We start from the raw sequence: 17,874 nt of genomic DNA on the forward strand, positions 1-17,874 counted from the left end.
TATGTTGCAGGTAAGTAATGAAAAATTATTTTAATTAATCCCTCAAACACCTGGCCATATTGTACACTCAAAGTAAGTTTCTATACAAGACAACTGGAACATGCCTTCTGGAGACAGGAACACGGTGTGACTACAAACTAAAGATGCAAAGAATGTAGGGGGAGAATGGTGACAAGAGATTTTTCAGAAGCCTGCAGTGTCTGGACCATTTTCCTTTTTTACCAGCTGTCTAGGAGCTCAGGTGCTTTCTGCATTTTGAAATGCTGTCTCATTGATTATTTCATCTGGTTGTCACATCAACCGAGGTAGCAAGGGTAGGTATGATTTCTCATTTGCAGGGGAGGCAAGCTAAGGCTCAGAGAGCAAATGAGTTGGGACCACAGATCTCCAGGTGGGCTGTGGTGGTGCTGGACCCGAGCCCTGTCTCCTGAAGCCTCCCCCAGGCCTGGTACTGCCGCCGCTGTGAGGCAGTCCTTCCAGAGGAGTCTGGGCTGTGGTGGGGCAGAGAGGTCCAGGGCCTGTGGAATGGGAGCGGTGGGAAACATGGGGAAAGGCTTGGGAAATTGGGGTGCCTGCAGGCATACTCACCACCACATTGAACAGGATAAGGGTTTGCCATTCCCTTGGGGTTGGGGGTGGCGGTGGTCTTTTAATGGCCTGGAACTGGCAGGATTTGGGAGGCGGCTTTGGAGGAAGCTGTGCCAGGGACAAAGGAGTGAGTGTTCTGGGGAGGACAGATTCACAGCCCTTTTCTCGCTGAGAGAAGGATGCCTAGGGAGGTCAGGTGTGAGACCAGGAGGTTCTGGGAAGAAAATCCAAAATTCCCATCCGTGTGAGCCAGGAAAAGGAAGGTGGTGAGGGGCAGGTGAAGACAAGCTTCTGAAAGAGCTGTCAACTGTGTGCGCCTTGGCAACAAGTCCCCAGGGGAAAACAAAGGGCGGTCCCGAGTTCCTGGGCAAAGGACGTTCCCTCCCTGTCTTCCTGGAGGTCAGGGAAAATCACGTTCATGCTTCTTCAGCCTGTCAGCGTGAATCTACCTCATGCCTTGAGCAAATTTTCTCCCCCAGAAAGTTAACTGCAAAAGTTACATTTTTTTCTGCTACATAATTGCCTACATTTTTTAATAATGCTGATGAGATTCATTTCTGCTCCCCATACCAGTTAGATCCAGATGGCTTTAGACTTACTGTATCTTGAAGTGGTATGTGAAAATCAGCCCATTATGGAGAAAATATTGCATATATAACGACTATTAACATTTCACCTAAATGCTTTTATTTATTTATTTATTTTTGGCAGATGGTTAAACACGCATTCTATAGGAGACACAGCAAGAATATATGTAAGTATGTATGTGAGAGTATGTGTGTGTATGAGTGTGTGTGTATGCATGAGTGTGTATGTGTGTGCATGTGTGAGTGTGTATGTATGAATGTGTGTATGTGTGTGTATGAGTAGGTGACTGAGTGTGTGTGCTTATGTGCAGATATAGAAAGCCGCATAGAGTTACCTGCATTCACAGGTACGCTGAGGACGATTCCAAGAGACATCAGAGTGGGATATGTAACAGCAATTCCAAAATTTAATACAATATTGAATGCTGAAATAAAGAAGGTAAATAACGAGTGTTATTCACGACTGCTCTGTACTTTACCTCCCTGCTGGCCTATCTGACCCAGGTTTCGCTGATGGGGCTGGAGTCATAGGAGTTACAATGACCCTTTGCTCTGATTCAGTGAACTCAGAGTTCCTCTGGGGGTTCCAGGACTTGGGACCAGGAGCAGACACTCTGAGTACTCAGCCCCTCTGTTTCCTGATTCTGAAGAAGGGAAATAAGTTTAGAAATGGTAACCATTGAGAAGGTGACTGGGACCATCTTACCAGTTTTGCTTTTCTCTGCTGCTGGCAATGAACAGGAGCTCTGGGAATTTTTTTTTTTTTTTTTTTTTTGTGAGGCACGGTCTTGCACTATCACCCAGGCTGGAGTGTAGCACACTGTGGTGCAATCACAGCTCACTGCAGCCTCAACCCCTCTGCTCAAGTGATCCTCCCCCTTTAGCCTCTTGAGTAGCTGGCACTACAGATGCACACCACTGCACCTGGCTAATTTTTAAATGTTTATTGGAGATGAGGTCTCATCATGTTTCCCAGGCTGTTCTTGAACTCCTGGGCTCAAGCAATCCTCCCGCCTTGGCCTCCCAAAGTGCTGGGATTATAGGCATGAGCCATTGTGCCTGGCTGTGTTTTTAGATGGAAATTGGATAAGTCACCTCCTTGGTTGCATTCCTGCCTAGCTCTAGACTTATATCAAGTAATGGAGACAATGATGATGATGACATTAATAATAATGATAATCTATGGTATTCTATAGTATTTATTGAACATTGACACTTATCAGGCAATTTTTTTTTTTTTTTTTTGAGATGAAGTCTTGGTCTGTCCCCCAGGCTGGAGTGCAGTGGCGTGATCTCGGCTCACTGCAAGCTCCGCCTCCCGGGTTCACGCCATTCTCCTGCCTCAGCCTCCCGAGTAGCTGGGACTACAGGCGCCCGCCACCATGCTCAGCTAAGTTTTTGTATTTTTAGTAGAGACGGGGTTTCACCGTGTTAGCCAGGATGGTCTCAATCTCTTGATGTTGTGATCTGCCCGCCTCGGCCTCCCAAAGTGCTGGGATTACAGGCATGAGCCACCGCGCCTGGCCCTTATCAGGCAATGTTTTAAGAGCTCTGCAGGTGTTAATTTACCAGCTCCTTGCTGTAGTATGCTTAGTAGGTAACATGCAACACACTGGGCTATTAGTTCATTATTCAGAGCAGCAGTGACCACTGTGACTACTACATTGATACTGGTTCTGGAATTCGAATCCAATGTCATCATTTCAAAGACTACTTTGTGAAACAGAAATATCTTAAAAACCGGTGAGAACTAAAGAATAGCAATGAGCACTGTTTTCTGCCTTCAGGGAACATGTTTCCTAAGGGTCCTCTGCTGGTGATTGCTTTCTGGGAATTCTGGACAGCTGGTCACCACTTACTCAATAAGAGAACTGAAAATCCACAAAGATTTCCCCATGGAATGTCATCAAAAGAGCTCCAGTATTCCACTTTGGTAAAGTAGAGGATAATAGGAATGCAGGTGATGAAGAGGATGTTAAACACACCCAAGATGGACAAAAATAAGGCGGCTTCTCCAAACTTAGCACTGCCCAGGAGGAGCTTGAACAAAACCTGTAGGAGAAAGCAGAGGAGGACGGGGTGAAGGCTCACCTCAGACCCCAACATGATGTAAGTGAAGCAGAGTTCACTCCACAACGCTGGGGTTGCACTGCAGGATGGAAATCAGATTTCAGGTGAATTCCATGGAGTCTGACCTGTGTTCATTTGCACACATATTCAAATCCCAGTGACATGGCAGAGGAGAGTTGCTCTTTGGTTATAGAGAAAGCATCTTTGGGAGTCATGGGTTTTCATACTAGGTTTGATTTGTCTGTGTTGTGTTCCTGACACTACATCACTCAAAAACATCTGCCATGATTACACATCCTCTCAGAGACCCCTAGAAGGGATCCTTGACCCTGTATAAGCAGGTTGAACACCATTGCTCCCAAGAAAGAGTGCTCTGGCTGCAAAGACATTTTCTGTAAATCAAGGGTGGAGGGATTTTGCTCATATCTGTTCCATCCCACCATGTCCATTCCAGAAATGGCATGGGTTTTAGTGGAATGCACCAAACTTTTCTTTTCTTGCACCTGTTCTTTTTTGCACATCATTTCAGGGGTTTGGAAGGCCAGGAGGAGAGGGCAAATGTGATGGGAGTGGCCAGGAGCTGAACTGAGAGATGCAGGTGGCCCCAGGGCAGCTCCTGTGCTGAGTGAGCTGTGGTCTAATTTGAGTCTCCGCATCGTTGTCTCTCTTACTTTTCCTGCTTTCTCTTTGTTCAGCCGCTTCCCAACTCATTCATGTATTTCCTAAAAAATGTGCAAGAAGTATGGATGGGGAAGTAAATGGCTTTCAGCCTCTCACCTAGGAGGCCCCATGGACAAGTTGCAGGTGGTAGAGGAGTTGGAGATGGGAATCTGAATCAGAATATTGTGTTCATTGTGGATTGTGTTTCTCCCTGTTGTTTTGCTCCTCATTAGGCCACAGCGATTTGAGTCTAGCAGAGTGTATGTAGCCTTCTAATATCTTCTGCATTTGGACGGTTGCTAGAGTCTCAGAGTGGTGCTCGATTATCGCATCTCCTCAGTGAGAGGTGTTCAGAGAAAGAAAATGACATGTGTGGCTTCCTCTGTGGGAGGTGAGGGCAGGGAGGTGATAAAGGATAAGGCTGAGTTATTTCACTTGCCCAAAATCAGAACACATGGTACTCACAGAGCTGGGGGAAAGAATGTCTTTTCTTATGACTCTCTACAGTACTTAAATTATATCGGTCCTATTGTCTGCATCCACAAAGGGCTGATAAGTCTCAAAACTAAAATCTCATTTCTCGTTGAATCTTCTAGGTCAGTTCTCCAACTTGGAGTCCTGAAAATATTTGCATTCTCTGCAATGGATCTTAGGAGAAGGAGAGAGGAGGAGAAGGGAAGTGAGGGGGGAGAGCAGCCAGGAGACTTGATAAAGTAGGAGGTGAACAGAGAAAGGGACCTGAGTGCGGGAATAAAAATTTGTTTCCTCTAGACCTGAAGTTGGCAAGTGCTTTCCCATGGTTCCCAACATTTCATCAAAATACTTTATTATCCCCATATTACAGCTGTTGTACTTTTATTTATTTAGCCTTCAAGGCAGTACTGGAAATGCATATGGATTCATAGCGAGCAGTGGAGGCTGCAAAAACTGTGTGGGCAAAGATTTACATGACAAAGCTGCACCAGATATTCAAGTCTTCCCACCCCATAGGGTGGCAAATGATCTGAGCAAACACTGAGCTTGTCGGCTGCCATCAATGACGTCAGGAATCTGACTGTGCCTATGCGGATGGGCACCACTCATTTTATCTCAGATGCTGCAACGATGTGGCTACAGATAGAAAGGCCCAGAGAGCCAAAGCCAAGAGCAGTGGCACACCTCCCCCTTGCCCTTGACTGAAGTCTCTGTCTGCCTATTGCACAGTTGACTCCAGCTATCTAGAGCTGCCTGTGCTGAAGCACAAGTATCATCAGAAGCTCTTGAAAAGTAAAGGACCAGCCATCTAAAGCCGGCTGTGCTGGCTGAGGAGAGCCCAGCCAGCTGAGAGAGTTCACTCCCCGCGCATACCTTGTAGAGGGCAGACATGGATGCTGAGGCCACCACCAGTGCGATGCCGATGACGGAGTGGCTGTGGAAGCCATCAGCGTAGGTCATCATCACAATGCCAGCGATGGCGAGGATGGCGGCCACAATCTGGACGGATGGAAGAAAATGCTGGTCAGGGAAGTCCGGATGGAGTCGGAGGGGCCACGCAAGCGCCAAAGACCCGGAAATGCACGTGGGGTTCGGCCACGTGAGGGGAAAGTGGTGTCTCCTTTTTGTTCCTCCTTGGGGAGCAACAGGCAAAGGCGACTCTTGTCTAAATTTTTGTTGCTGCTTAGGGCACTTAGCAAAGCTTGGCTTGGCCAAAGAACGGAAACTGCTGGCAGCAAGGAATGGGTGGCATGGTGGTGGCCAGTCACTGCAGTTCTTAGGGACACGAGAAGGAGGTGGTCATGGTTGCAGTGGCAGGTTATTAAATGGTCATGACAAGGCCTGGCAGATAATCCCTGGGCAGCCCCCGGAGATGACCTGAGTTCTTTCCCAGCCTTCTGAAAGTACCTCCTGTGACCTTGCTTTTATGTATTTCATATCTCAACAGGGAAGCCACTATGAGGACAGATCTTGTCCCCATTTTCTACCCCAGCAGTGGGGCCTGACAGAATGTCACCTGCCAATCAAGGCTACAAACAATGTCCTAACCTTGGAGGTGCAGTTCCTTTCCTCTGTGGCCATAGGCTCCTCCACCCTACCCACCAAGGCTCCCCTCAATCCTGTTATTGTCCTGATACTGACTTCTCAGATGGGACGGAGGCCTCATGGAGATGTACACATTACTCTTGTGCAAAGTGAAATTGCCAGAGTAAATAGGAGATAAACCATCTGGGACAATATTCCTCAAAGGGGAAAATGTACCAGCACAGAGAATCAATACAAGGACTGATCTGAGGTAGCCATGAAGCTGCAGAAATGTCACCAGGTGGGAGGTGGAGAGGGGGTTGCAGTCAGTAGAACAAATGTGTGCAGGAGAAGTTTCCACTTCTGGATTTACTGAGAATTTTATCCCTCTTATGAATCATTCAAAATCAACTTCAGCTGTCTAAAACAATATCAAATAGCTAAGGTTAACTGAGTGGTCATAGCAGGTATGTTTCTATGTATGTTCTCATTTTGTACCACAGTAGATATTGTCATTCACCTCATTTTGTAGACATGAAAACTAGGCTCACAAAGCTTGCCAAACCCACACAGCTGGTATATGGAAGAGCAGAGTCAGATTTCAGGTCTGCCTGACTGCAAAGTTGATAATTACATATATATATACAGGAACGCATGATTCACATGGGAAGTACTGCCAACTTACTGTTAGATTCAAATTGAGGTTGCCTTCGTAGTTAAAACATAAGATGTTTAGGTTAGTGAAACATAATGTGGCTTAATCTCACGCAGTATGTCTGAGTTACGTACTTCTCTTAGCGTATACCTCATACGCTATATTTCTATACAATGCGGTATCCACCCTTAACGCAGAGGCATTGAGAGAGCAGGTGGTTATCGTGTACGAGAGAACTCCCTGGCCCAATCTGTCTGCGTGTTCTTTCTGGTATGGGAATTCACTTGCAGTCCGCCACACCGCTTTGCATCAGATATATGCCTACATTTCATATTCAAATGCTACATGTACTGTGTAAAAGTGTTCATTAAGAGAAAGAAACAGAGATAGCAATACCATAAGGGCATTTTTCCCCACAGGAAAATAAAAAAGGGAAAAGTGAGAAAGCAGGTGGGGAAAGGGTTGGTTTCTGCTCCAGAGAACACATGTAATGCAAGGGTGCTGCCAGCAACATGCCAACCCGGGCAGGCATCAGAGGACTCCCAGTGGAAAGACAGGAGAAAGGAACGGAGAGACGAAAATGGCCCAATTCCAGAAGCTTGGTGCATCTCCCCTCTGGAGATACCCTTTGTTTGTTTGTTTTATTTTGTTTTGTTTTGAGACAGATTCTTGCTCTGTCGCCCAGGCTGGAGTGCAATGGCACTATCTCGGCTCACTGCAACCTCTGCCTCCAGGGTTCAAGTGATTTTCCTGCCTCAGCCTCCGGAGTAGCTGGGACTACAGGCGCCTGCCACCACACCTGGCTAAATTTTATATTTTTAGTAGAGATGGGGTTTCACCATGTTAACCAGGCTGGTCTCGGACTCCTGACCTCAGGTTATCCACACACCTTGGCTTTCCAAAGTGCTGGGATTACAGACGTGAGCCACCGCACCTGGCCTGGAGCTACTTTTTATTGAGCCTTCCAGGCTTACGGCTGAAGTTGGAAGAAATGAAGGACAGTGAGGGGTGATTTTTTCTGAAGACTTGAAGGGCAGATTTCCAACCTCTTCCTCTCTTCTCTATTGATTGATTAAATAATAAACAGCTAAAAGCTTCTGCCTGGGCTGCACTGTGCGGCTAAGCTGGGGGAAGGGACAAGGGGGTAGGAAATGAGAGCATGGTTGGCCATTGACCTTTTGGTCTGTTGAGATAAACATCAGAGAAGCCCGTGCCACTCCATCAGTTCATTCTGACAGACGGGTAGGGGACTCTGATCTCCTCCTCCACACCTCCCAGCCTTCTCCTGGGGGTCCCACCCACAAGGCACAGTGTTGACAGCCCTGGCTGTGGACCTTCCACTCTCCAGACATCAGCAGCCCTGCAACAACTGGCCCCATGTGCTGGGATGTGAAGTGGGGCCCCTACCTCACTCTCAATACCCTGTGGGGCGCAGCAGGGTTGGAACGTGCCCTGTGCCTTTGGGAGCAGAGCTCAAGATTCCTTCCTGATGCCTGGAATTCCTTTTAAGTTTCCAGTTCTATCTTTTAAAAAGTATGTGCATATGTTACATTTGACACCCTAACACATCTGAGTTTCTTGGTTTTCATGTGAAAATATTTTCTTGCCCATTTCCTGCACTAAAACAAACTCTCTAGGAAGGCCAGTCAAGTCTGCCCTGTGGTTCCATGTGCTCCACATACATCTTCTCCCTACCGGGGCCCCTGGACAGGTGCTGAGGGTGGGTTTGGAATCATGACATCAGAGCTTCCTTGACCTCCCCATGCCTCTCTTTCCTTACACTTTCCTGTCCCCCCGGCCCTCAGTGTTCCCCACAGAACAATCCTAAAACAAAGCCTGATGGGTCACGGTGGCCCAAGACCGAGATGGGTAAGAACCACCACCTCTGCTTTGTCTGCTTCGTCTAGGGAACAGTTAGCTGGAGGTAAGGAAGGAACATAGGCCGGGGGTTGCTGCGTAGCGTCTTCATGTCCTCACCCAGCGTGGTGACCCACTGTCATAACCTGCCCGGCCGCCAGAGCTCCAGGTCTGAGTCCCACGCACCCAGGCATGAGTCACAGACACATCACTCATCTCCATGACAGTTCTGCTCCCTGGGGGGCTGAATGGGAAGGCAAGGGAAACCCTTGAGCCTTAAAGAGGAGAGAGGAGGGTTGGTGGTGCCCTAGGTGAGGTCTAATCACCGTTCAGACTAGGGCTCCTCCTGCTTAGTCTTGCTAAAAGGTGGCAAGGCCTGGAGCAGTGGCTCACACCTGTAATCTCAGTGCTTTGGGAGGCTGAGGCAGGCAGATTGCTTGGACCCATGAGTTCGAGACCAGCCTGGGCAACATGGTGAGGTTCTGTCTCTACAAAATATACAAAAAATTAGCTGGGCGCGGTGGCATGCCCCTGTACTACCAGCTACTCAGGAGGTTGAGGTGAAAGGATCACTTGAGCCCAGAAGGCTGAGGTTGCAGTGAGCTATGATAGCACCACTGCAATCCAGCCTGGGTGACGGAGTGAGATCCTGTCTCTGCAAAACAAACAAGCAAACAAACAAACAAACAAACAAACAAAAAAGCCTAAAAAACAGCAAACAACAAAACATGGCGGGCTGCATGGTCTCTGCCAAACATAACCCCATTTGGAAGCTTTTTAGATTTGCACAGCTTCAGGCGATTTTACAAAAGGGAAAAATGGATTGATTTTTAATCATCCTTCCCCCAACTCTTTCCCTCTCAGCTCCTGGCCTGCTCTCATTGACTCAAGGAATACTGGAGTTTGGAGGGAACTGGGGGGATCCTCTAGTCCACCCCTTCTACATCTGAGAGTAGAAAGTCGCCTGGGCTGTGAGCTTCACCATTGCCTGTCCACTGTGTCTTTCCCCGTGCTGGGCTCAGGTTGCAGAGGGCAGCCCCCCACACAGAAGGGAGTCAGAACCAGATACCAGATACTGTTCGGGAATGGATGGCTCCTTTTGAAACACTGTAAACATTTTGATTATTGGAAACATCAGCTGGAATCTGATTGAGATGGGAACTGATCTTGGAAAAAGGTCCATGATCCCCAGGAATATGCCGCTAGGGTTTGAGGACCCCATGGGTGACCTCTCAGCTCACCTTCTGGCTCCTCCCCCTGCCTTCCTGGTTTAAAGACCCTCACTGTGATGGGTGGTCCCGAACAGCCCTGAACAATTGGAGACTCTCACCTCCCATTTTCCTTGACATAGAGGCTGTGGGTGGTCTCACTCAGCCTAGTCACAGCTGATGGGCAGTGTACACCCAGGGTTCTACCTGCTCTCATCCTACTCTTGCTTTTGCTACATTAAACTGCCTCTCTAAATGTTCATCCACCAACAAGAGAATTGGGCTGATCCATCAACCTCCTCCAATTGAGAAGGAATAATAAGAATAATGCCATTGAGAAAAGATACCACTTATTGAGTTTTATGTGCAAGGCATGCATCATCTTATTCTCACAACTGTTTTCTAAGATGAGTAGTAATATTCTCTCCATTTAACAGAGGGTCAGGGACATTTACTAGTTTGCTCAAGGTCCAAACAGCTTATAAGAGTGGAGCCAAGATCTGTGACCTTGTCATTAACTCTAGCCTAGGACATCTCCATTGCTGAGCTAGAACCCTGACCTAGAGAAGCAGGGAACATATAGAAAGCACACCTAAGCAGAGAGTCAGATGGCAACACAAGGAGCCAGCTTGGCTCCTTCCAAACAGACACTCCAATGGCTTCTCACCCTCTCATACCGTATGTGGCCAGGAATCTCCCCAGCATGATAAGACACGTTTGCTTCCTTCTGGATCTGCGCACATGACCTAGACTTATGGATGTTTTCCAGGAACCATGGCCCTTGTGGTTTGAGTAATTGCCTTAATAACACAAGTCTCCTTAGCAGCCAATTCCACAAACATAAGGCTGTGCCTTCGACATGGTTTTTATGTCTGCTTGGCTCTGAAGCTCATATGCTCAGCCCTCCAGGATGGAGAACCACGTTAATTCTTTTCAGTCTTTGGAAATTACCTAACGGACAGTGCTAGCCAACCCAGGTCTGAGTGAAGTCTGAGCGGTCCCATGCACCAGCTAGATATTATCTTGGAACTAAATCTCCATCTGTTTATCAAGGAGAATCTTTCAGTCCCTTTGGCACGTGGCAGTGTCTCCTGATGGATTTTGCTAGCTCTCTGAACTCCTGAAGAAGAGAAAAGGGCGCTCCAACACAACCTGTGGCAGGAAGCTTTTAGATGACTGGTCATGCACTTCCAAGAGGAATAATGGTTATTAGAGAGACTCACAACTGCACAGTGCTTTGCAAGTTACAGAATGCCATCAATGCCATCACTGACACTGGCTCCTGGGAGCTTCATTCAGTGTCAGTCTAGTACCAAAGGCCTTCAACACAAAACTTGGCTCAGTACACAGTGATCAGCAACAGACCAAACCAATCAAGTGGCCAGCATGGCCAGAATGTGCCATATTCCGAGGATGATTGTTGGGTGGGGGGTTGGAGGGGTCTTATCCATGTATAGCAATATAGATCTGGAAGCATCATATTGCTTTCTATGAATTTAGGAGTACTTTTCAAGTTTTTCACACCTCCTTCTCTTAATCTCAAAAAAAAAAAAATGGGTTTCTTCTGCTAGATGTAGAATTAACCTTGAAGCTTCCCTTCCACGAACAGGGTCTCATTTGGAATTTTCTAGGGACATCTGAGTCATGCCAAAAATTTCCATAAATTCTCCTGGCTCTTTACATCAAAATAAAGTCAGGAAGGACATGGGTGGGTGGCAGGGGGACCCAGGACATTCCAGGCTTCAGCATCGAGGCAGGCAGGCTGCTGGGTGGCTCGCTGTGAGAAGTATCTGCATTTCTTGCAGAGATGCATCAGATCATTTATTTGCTGAAAGCTTTTCTGGTGGCACAGAGAGTGAGTTTTTCTTCCAAAATTAACATTAAGCCTCAAAACAAATTTTCCCCCTACTGGAAGCTAAAAATATAACTCAGAAGTTGACTCATGTCCCCACTGCTGTTTGGGTAACTTAGGTGGGTGTGAATGCACCATTAGGGTGATGTCATTGTTCCCAGGACAGGGAGGGAAGGCCGGAAGTAGAGGGCCCTGCACTGGTGGCCAGCAGGGCTTGCTTTCATGGGACTGCCCCTCAAACCGGCTCTTAGCTTTGTGGCTGAAGGGGGAAGCTGTACACTAACTGCAAAAGAACTAGTGGCCTGGCCAAATGCTCTCGGCGCTGGTTTGCGGCAAGGTGATGACGGGTCAGTGGCAGCTCCTGGCCACAAGAGGGAGCCAGTCAGAAGTCACTAGTGTTCTGCCGGGTGCGAAACGTCTCCTGTTTCTTCTATTCCGGGGAATCGCTCTATATTTCAGCTGATATTTGATAGTGCACGTGTCCTATTTCATACAGCTGTTATGAAATCCGATGAGCTAACTTTGACTAGCTTCTAATGTAATTGACTGAGTCTCGGTTGTAAAATGAGAGGTAATTCAAGGGATATAATTTCACTCTCCCTTGGTCATTGGTTAGAAGGAAGTGAAGCTGGCCCTTCACAGTTGGGACTCAGCGTGAGTGTGTCTGGCCCACTCTGGCTGTGTACACACGGCCCAGGCAAAGGGCCAAGACTGCATGCATGCATGGATGCGGAAGGATCCTTCGGGTTTCACGCACATCCTCACCCGAGAGTGGCAGTGTTAGCAGAAAGCTCCAGGCTGCAGGGCACGGTCATGCCACGCACTGCAGCCGGGAAAGCCGCCCATGAGAGACTGGGTGAGCACGCAGAGAGCGGAGCATATCGCCATTCCCAGGCTGGGTCCCCGACTGGCACACACTTTAGGGAATGCTTGTTGAAATGCTTGAAATGAAAGGTGCTTTAATGAATGCTTGTCTAGTATGGTTTGCAAGCAAGAAGGTTGGCAAGGCACACCAAGAACCGGGCCCTCTGCTGGGCTCATTTTCTGCTGCAAATCAGAAGGAAAGTGGTCAGCAGCTTATGCTCATGGTCCAGCACATGGAGCTAAGCAAGCCGATGGGCAGGTTTTGGTTGACATGACTGAGTGAGGGAGGAAGACAGATAATAAGGAACTTACCCTCACTCCCATGAATCTGTCCCTGAGAACGATCCATGAGAGCAAGAACACAAAAGCTTTGTTGCAGCAGAACAACACGGAGACATCCGTAGTGTTTATTTTCTTTATTGCATGTAAGTACAGGTAGTTTGTGAGTGTCCAAAGAACACCAAAGGGTGCTGCCTTGGTAAAAAACACCTTCAAAGTCAAGCCATTGTCTCCAAAAAATCGACAGCATTCCCTAAAACAAGGAAAGAGAGGCATTGTTATTATTTTCCTGGGTTCAGACAGATCATTTATTTCCTATACCAAGTTTTTTTTTTTTTTTTTTTTTTTTTTTTTTTTAAGCAAATATAGGAAGGGGCAGGGTTTTAAAATTATTATTTTTAATAAACATTTTTCTATTAAAGCCCTTCAACCTACTGCTTTAGTCCACTGAAACAAATGTTGCACAGTGATCTGATGTCACAGATTCTTCCTTCTGTTCATGTTAAGCTTAGAATTTATGGTTCTATACAGAAGGTAATGTTGGCGCTCTCTGACTCGAAGGCCTAATTCTCTGGTGATTGACTGAGGGATTCTGTTACTTGTTGAGTAGGAGAAGGGGTTCACTACACCTTTTTATTGGGGTGGGCATTGTTGTGGGGGAAGGATGGTAATGGAGGAGGATGGATACTCTAAGACAGGGTGTCTAATCTTTTGGCTTTTCTGGGTCACATTAGAAGAATTGTCTTAGGCCACATATAAACTACACTAGCACTAACGATAGGTGATGAGCTACTAAAAGAAATCACACACAAAAAAATCTCATAATGTTTTAAGAAAGTTTACAAATTCGTGTTGGGCCTCATTCAAAGCCAGCCTGGACCACATGTGGCCTGCGGGACAGGGGTTGGACAAGCTTGGTCTAAGAGAACACATTGAAACAACTTTTAAAAAATGTTGCCCTCAATTGGAATTACCTTTGTGATCAGGCAGGGGCAGTCACTTCTTGGGCATATCTAATACCTTTTGGCTATGATACGAATAGTGTTAACTCGCGACCTATTTTCTCCCTGAGGCCATTTTTTGGGTACTTATTCCACCATGTGGAAGTCCCACTTCTCTAAGAGACTATCTAGCACAGGAAGAATAAGCAGATCCAAAAGTTCAGAGTCTAACGTGGGAATGAGATGAGGAAACATCTGTAGAAGAAAGTCTTTTGATGCCATTCTAGAGTCTAGGGGGAAGGATCACAGATAGTTCAAAAAATCTTTAAGAAAATTAAAGCCAGTCTTCCACATGCAGAAGAAGGAAGTAGAGGAGGCCGTGGGGGGCTCGGGTGTGAAGAGAGGCCACTGAGAAGGCTTGGTCGACAGCTGCCTGTTTCCTTGACTGTCAGGGAGTGAAGAACATTCCTGGGTTGGGCCCGATGAGCCAGGCAAGGAGATGGACGAGAGAGGAGGCACTGCTCTGAGGAAGTCCCTGTCCAGGCTCATGGACGTGGTGCAGCACTGCCACAGCTGGGGATGGCCTGCCAGCCAGGAAGGGAGTCAGCCTGCTAGTGATCTAGAAATAGACTCAGTCCCAAAAGAACTGCCACGAGAGCAAAAGAAAAGACATCTCTAGAACAAAGCAAATGCACTAGGTTGGGGGAATAGCTCTGTTCTGTGCCACTTAATATTAAAATGCAGAGAAAACGGAGGAAAATTAAAAACAAGAGTCAAAGGGGATTGGGTAAGATTTTAAATTTAATTTTACTGTCTATTCTTCCTATCAATCTAGAAGGAAACCTGTCTTTGTTCATGACTCAACTATGGGATGTCCATAGCACGAACAAGAAAACTCCTTAGAGAAAGGCATGAGAGCCCAGGATACTGAGAGAGGAGAAACACACTTACCGTTTTGTAGAGTTTGGTGCAGTTTGGCCACCTTTCTCTGCACACAGAGTCCTATGTTGCTTCTGAACAAACCGGGGCCAGGTAAAACATTCACATCACTAAATTTATCACGAGACCGATTCAACTGAATTGATTCCATTTTGGCTTTATATAGCTGCAACCCTCATCTAGCTGAGAGGCTGATATTTCTTTTTGTCACGTATTTTTTCATACGGTATTCCAGCTACATTTTCTATGGGGTTTTCCCAAGCCCCTGTTTGCAGAAGACTCTGTTCCCCCAGGGGCAGTGACCATGAACGATGGCTTCCTTTATGTTTGTGATTATGGTGGCTACAAAGTGATGCTGGTCCATTCAGTATGATTAAAATAAAATACAAATATTCTTTCTGGCCACTAATGCCATCCTATCTCCACTATACTTAGAGGTTTCCCTTTCTAAGAGAAGAACATCACACAAGTAGAATTTCCAATTTCCACCTGGCTCACTGTCATGAAAAATAATTCATGTTCTGGAAGGGGCCATCCAAGGCTGACTGGACAACCTACTTCCTCTCTGAAAATCCATATCTGACTCCTCCAAAGCCTGATTGTTGTAGGTGGGATGGATAAGGGAGGTAGGGCACAGACATTGCTTGGTATTGATGGCCCAAGTTGCTAGAAATGGAAAGGGAGTGGGGATCCCATCCTGGAGATGAAAAAGGTGAGACTCTGAGGCCTGGCAGAGTCCTGCTGGCCCTTTAAGGCATCATGGCCAGGAGATCATAGCATAGGTTGGTGGATCTTGGTTCTAATGAGACCAAGATAATTGGCCCCCTGGACCTGTGAGCCTCGTGATATTTTGAGACCAAAGACTATGCACTAATCTTCAGTGCTAAGAGATTAGTGCACAGTCTTCGGTCTTAAAACAGCATAATATTGGCCCGGAGCGGTGGCTCACACCTGTAATCCCAGCACTTTGAGAGGCCAAGGCAGGTGGATCACTTGAGGTCAGGAGTTTGAGACTAGCCTGGCCAACATGGTGAAACCCTGTCTCTACTAAAAATACAAAAATTAGCCAGGCATGATGGCAGGCGCCTATAATCCCAGCTGCTCGGGAGGCTGAGGCAGGAGAATCACTTGAACCCGGGAGGCGGAGGTTGCAGTGAGCTGAGATTGCACCATTGCACTACAGCCTAAGTGACAAGAGCAAAACTCTGTTTCAAAAAACAAACAAACAAAAAAACCCAGCACAATATCTCAGGATCTGGCTGGCCCATGTATGTCCCTGATTGCAAGGGAACCCAAGACAGATGATGAACATGAATCCATTTCTGCCAGAGACCTCCCTCTTCTTGGTATACAAATGGAGCACAGTCAACACTCTCTTGACTGACGCCCACATAACTGACTGGACAGTCTAACGCCCTTCATTCCTTCTGCTCACTGATGCTGCTGGCAGGCTAAAGACTAGAGGGTGGCAGGTTACTTCCGGAACACTCAAGTCTTTCTGTTCCTACTGATTGAGTCACACACAAAGGTTTAGATGTGTTTACTTCTGATCCTGCTTGTGCCAGTTAGTTCTTGGTATTTCAGTTACACAGTTTAATTAAATATTTCATGAACCAATGAAATATGAGTGGGAAACGAAAGCTTTTTTTCTGTGAAATCTAAATTGAGAGCTTCAGGAAGACTTAATAAAAATAAGCAATACCAAGCCGGGCGCGGTGGCTCACGCCTGTAATCCCAGCACTTTGGGAGGCTGACGTGGGTGGATCACAGGGTCAGGAAATCGAGACCATCCTGGCCAACATAGTGAAACCCCATTTCTACTAAAAACACACAAAAATTAGCTGGGCATGGTGGTGCGTGCCTGTAGTCCCAGCTGCTTGGGAGGCTGAGGCAGGGGAATCGCTTGAACCTGGGAGGCGGAGGTTGTAGTGAGCCGAGATGGCGCCACTACACTGCAGCCTGGTGACAGAGTGAGACTCTGTCTCAAATAAAAAGCAATACTGCTACTGAATATTGAATTATTCAATAGAATTATTCAAAGAGACATGGTAAAAGAAAAAATTGTAAAAATCAGTAAGTTCTGCACTTACATTATTTGACAAATACTTATGTTCTTAGTATTCTTTAAAGAATCCCAACTGGGATAGCCTAACTTGACCTGACTTTATATTCTAACTTTTCTATGAATTTCTAAAATTTGGTTATGTTATATATTTAGGGACGAGGATGGCTTATCATTTAATTCATGTCAACAAACACTGGTTTAGCACTTGCCATTCCCACAATTCTAGACAAGGCTTTGTGGTTGATACAGAAAAGGAAACTTTTTAAGCTAAGGAAACGTCTCTTTTAAACTAAGATGAGTTATTTCTTTTGTAATTTCTTCCACTTCAGTTTTTCTATTTAGTTTTTTTCTATTTCAGTTTTTCTGGTGCTTCTTTTAGTTTGATATTGGAACTTTTGGTTTGATCTTCTAATTTTCTTTTTCCTTCTCTCTTTCTCGATCTTATTTTATGGGAGATTATCTTGACTTTATATTCCAACTCTTCCATTACATTTTAAATATTGGTATCCTCCATTTAATTTTCAAGAGCAGCTCCTGCTCATGAGAAGGTGTAATTGGGGAGATGACATTTATCCTTCAATGGGAGACAACGCAAGCCTAACATATTGACATAGGAGATAGATGGTGTGGAATATAATGATGCTATACTGGAGAACTGGGCTGATTGGATAAGTCCTCATAAAGATGTGGATTTTGAGCTGAACTGAAGGACTAAAGGACAGGAAGGATTTATATAGGTATGTGTGTGGTGTGGGGCAGAGATAATATCCTTGTAGAGGTAAGAGAAGATATTGTATCTATGAAACAAGAACAAATGGTTATTAAAAAGGATATAATATTGGAAATGAAATATATGATGTAACTACATTTTTAAAATTAATAGACATTTTGGGAGGCCAAGGCAGGCAGATCACTTGACGTCAGGAGTTTGAGACCAGTCTGGTCAACATGGTGAAACCCTGCCTCTACTAAAAAATATATAAAAATTAGCTGGGTGTGGTGGTATGCACCTGTAGTCCCAGCTACTTGGGAGACTGAGGCATGAGAATTGCTTGAACCATGGAGGTGGAGGTTGCAGTGAGCTGAGATCACGCCACTACACTCCAGCCTGGGAAATAGAGCAAGACTCTGTCTCAAAAAAATAATTAATAGAAAAGTTGGAATATAATGTCAAAATAATCTCCCACAAAATGAGAGAGAGAGGGAGAGAGGAAGAAGGAAGGAAGGAAGGAAGGAAGGAAGGAAGGAAGGAAGGAAGGAAGGAAGGAAGGAAAATATTAGAAGATTAAACCAGAAAGTCCAATATCAAAC

At 46.0% G+C, this 17,874-nt stretch overlaps 1 protein-coding gene across 2 annotated transcripts in view; it reads right to left on the minus strand.

The window, feature by feature from the left end:
* Nucleotides 1–17,874, minus strand: part of SLC35F3 (solute carrier family 35, member F3) — a 429,539-nt gene that overhangs the window by 2,904 nt on the left and 408,761 nt on the right. For both annotated transcript variants that reach the window (XM_011989371.1, XM_011989372.1), the window contains 4 exons: nucleotides 12,652–12,871; nucleotides 5,253–5,378; nucleotides 3,035–3,227; nucleotides 1,511–1,600 (listed from right to left, as the gene is read on the minus strand). In XM_011989371.1, coding sequence (XP_011844761.1) covers nucleotides 1,511–1,600; nucleotides 3,035–3,227; nucleotides 5,253–5,378; nucleotides 12,652–12,871 — 629 coding nt within the window. The remainder of the gene's footprint in view (nucleotides 1–1,510; nucleotides 1,601–3,034; nucleotides 3,228–5,252; nucleotides 5,379–12,651; nucleotides 12,872–17,874) is intronic.

The sequence above is a fragment of the Mandrillus leucophaeus genome, unplaced genomic scaffold (assembly GCF_000951045.1).
Source record: "Mandrillus leucophaeus isolate KB7577 unplaced genomic scaffold, Mleu.le_1.0 Scaffold350, whole genome shotgun sequence".
In the NCBI taxonomy this organism is placed as follows: Eukaryota; Metazoa; Chordata; class Mammalia; order Primates; family Cercopithecidae; genus Mandrillus; species Mandrillus leucophaeus.